Source organism: Phytophthora parasitica (genome assembly GCF_000247585.1).
Source record: "Phytophthora parasitica INRA-310 unplaced genomic scaffold supercont2.3, whole genome shotgun sequence".
Classification (NCBI taxonomy): Eukaryota; Oomycota; class Peronosporomycetes; order Peronosporales; family Peronosporaceae; genus Phytophthora; species Phytophthora nicotianae.
The window spans coordinates 2,618,860-2,619,813 of NW_008648989.1; the positions used below are offsets into that span (position 1 = coordinate 2,618,860).

At 47.9% G+C, this 954-nt stretch overlaps 1 protein-coding gene across 1 annotated transcript in view; it reads right to left on the reverse strand.

The window, feature by feature from the left end:
- Positions 1-473: 473 nt before the first annotated feature.
- Positions 474-954, reverse strand: part of PPTG_21161 (hypothetical protein) — a gene marked incomplete at both ends in the record, with an annotated part of 5,386 nt that continues 4,905 nt past the window's right edge. The window contains one exon of the mRNA XM_008895614.1: positions 474-661. Within this exon, the coding sequence (XP_008893862.1) occupies positions 474-661 (188 nt within the window). The remainder of the gene's footprint in view (positions 662-954) is intronic.

Genomic DNA, 954 nt, shown 5'->3' on the forward strand with positions numbered 1-954 from the left:
CGGTTAGAGTATTGTTACGGTATGTCGACGTAACTTTCAAGCTGCCGCAACTGTAAGTTGTTGCTCCAAAAGTCGTATAGCAACACCTTGACTCGGGACGTGAATCTTTATCAGTAGTAGACGGGGAGTCCTCTGCTGGTATACTTCAGGCGCAGACTGGGACAGCTGAAATGTTACCTTGTAATAGAGGGGGAAATCGCACGATAAAGCTAAAACGATATTTAGGAGCCCGAGAGTTAACGCGATTTGCGATTCAGCATAGAGATACCAAGAGCACGCGTAGACTTTTCGATTACCTGCGAGTAGTGAGATGCTGAAACGTCGGTGTTAATACCGATACGTAAGCACCTATCCAGACACAGCTAGCATAATACAAAAAAACGACATCGATGCAACGTACCATTCCTCTGCCGTGCTGCCCTCACTAACTCGACGGGAACACCGATTAACTGGAAGTCACCTTCATTGGCACCTTACTCAGTTGGAAACCCGAACTTGGGGACGATGAGGCAATCCGTTGGGGATATTTGGTTCATAGGGGCAATCAGAGCTTCTATACTGGCAGGCACCTCGCCCCCATCTAAGAGCTTCTTAATATCATCATCGCTCTTGTTAAGCCACTTGCGATTTTCTCGCTTTGCCACGTAGACTGTTATTGGGGCTATGGTTTCGCGGTAGATTCAGTGCCCAGCGCACTCTTACTCCCTTTTATCGGTATATTTGTCACAGATTAGCGCGGAGGAAGCGATGTAGCGTGGACGGTGAGTACGGGCGCCGAAAACAATAGTAGGTGGAAGAGGTGTTGTTGCTCGAAGGCAAATTGAGAAGTGATTAATCAGTTAGAGTTGGCGGCGGCAAGCTAGTAGGTGCCGCACAACCAGTAGTTCTTGGCAACCGGATAGTCACGCACGTATCCAGGTCCCATCCTAAAAACTATCTTTCTCAAATCCTGTT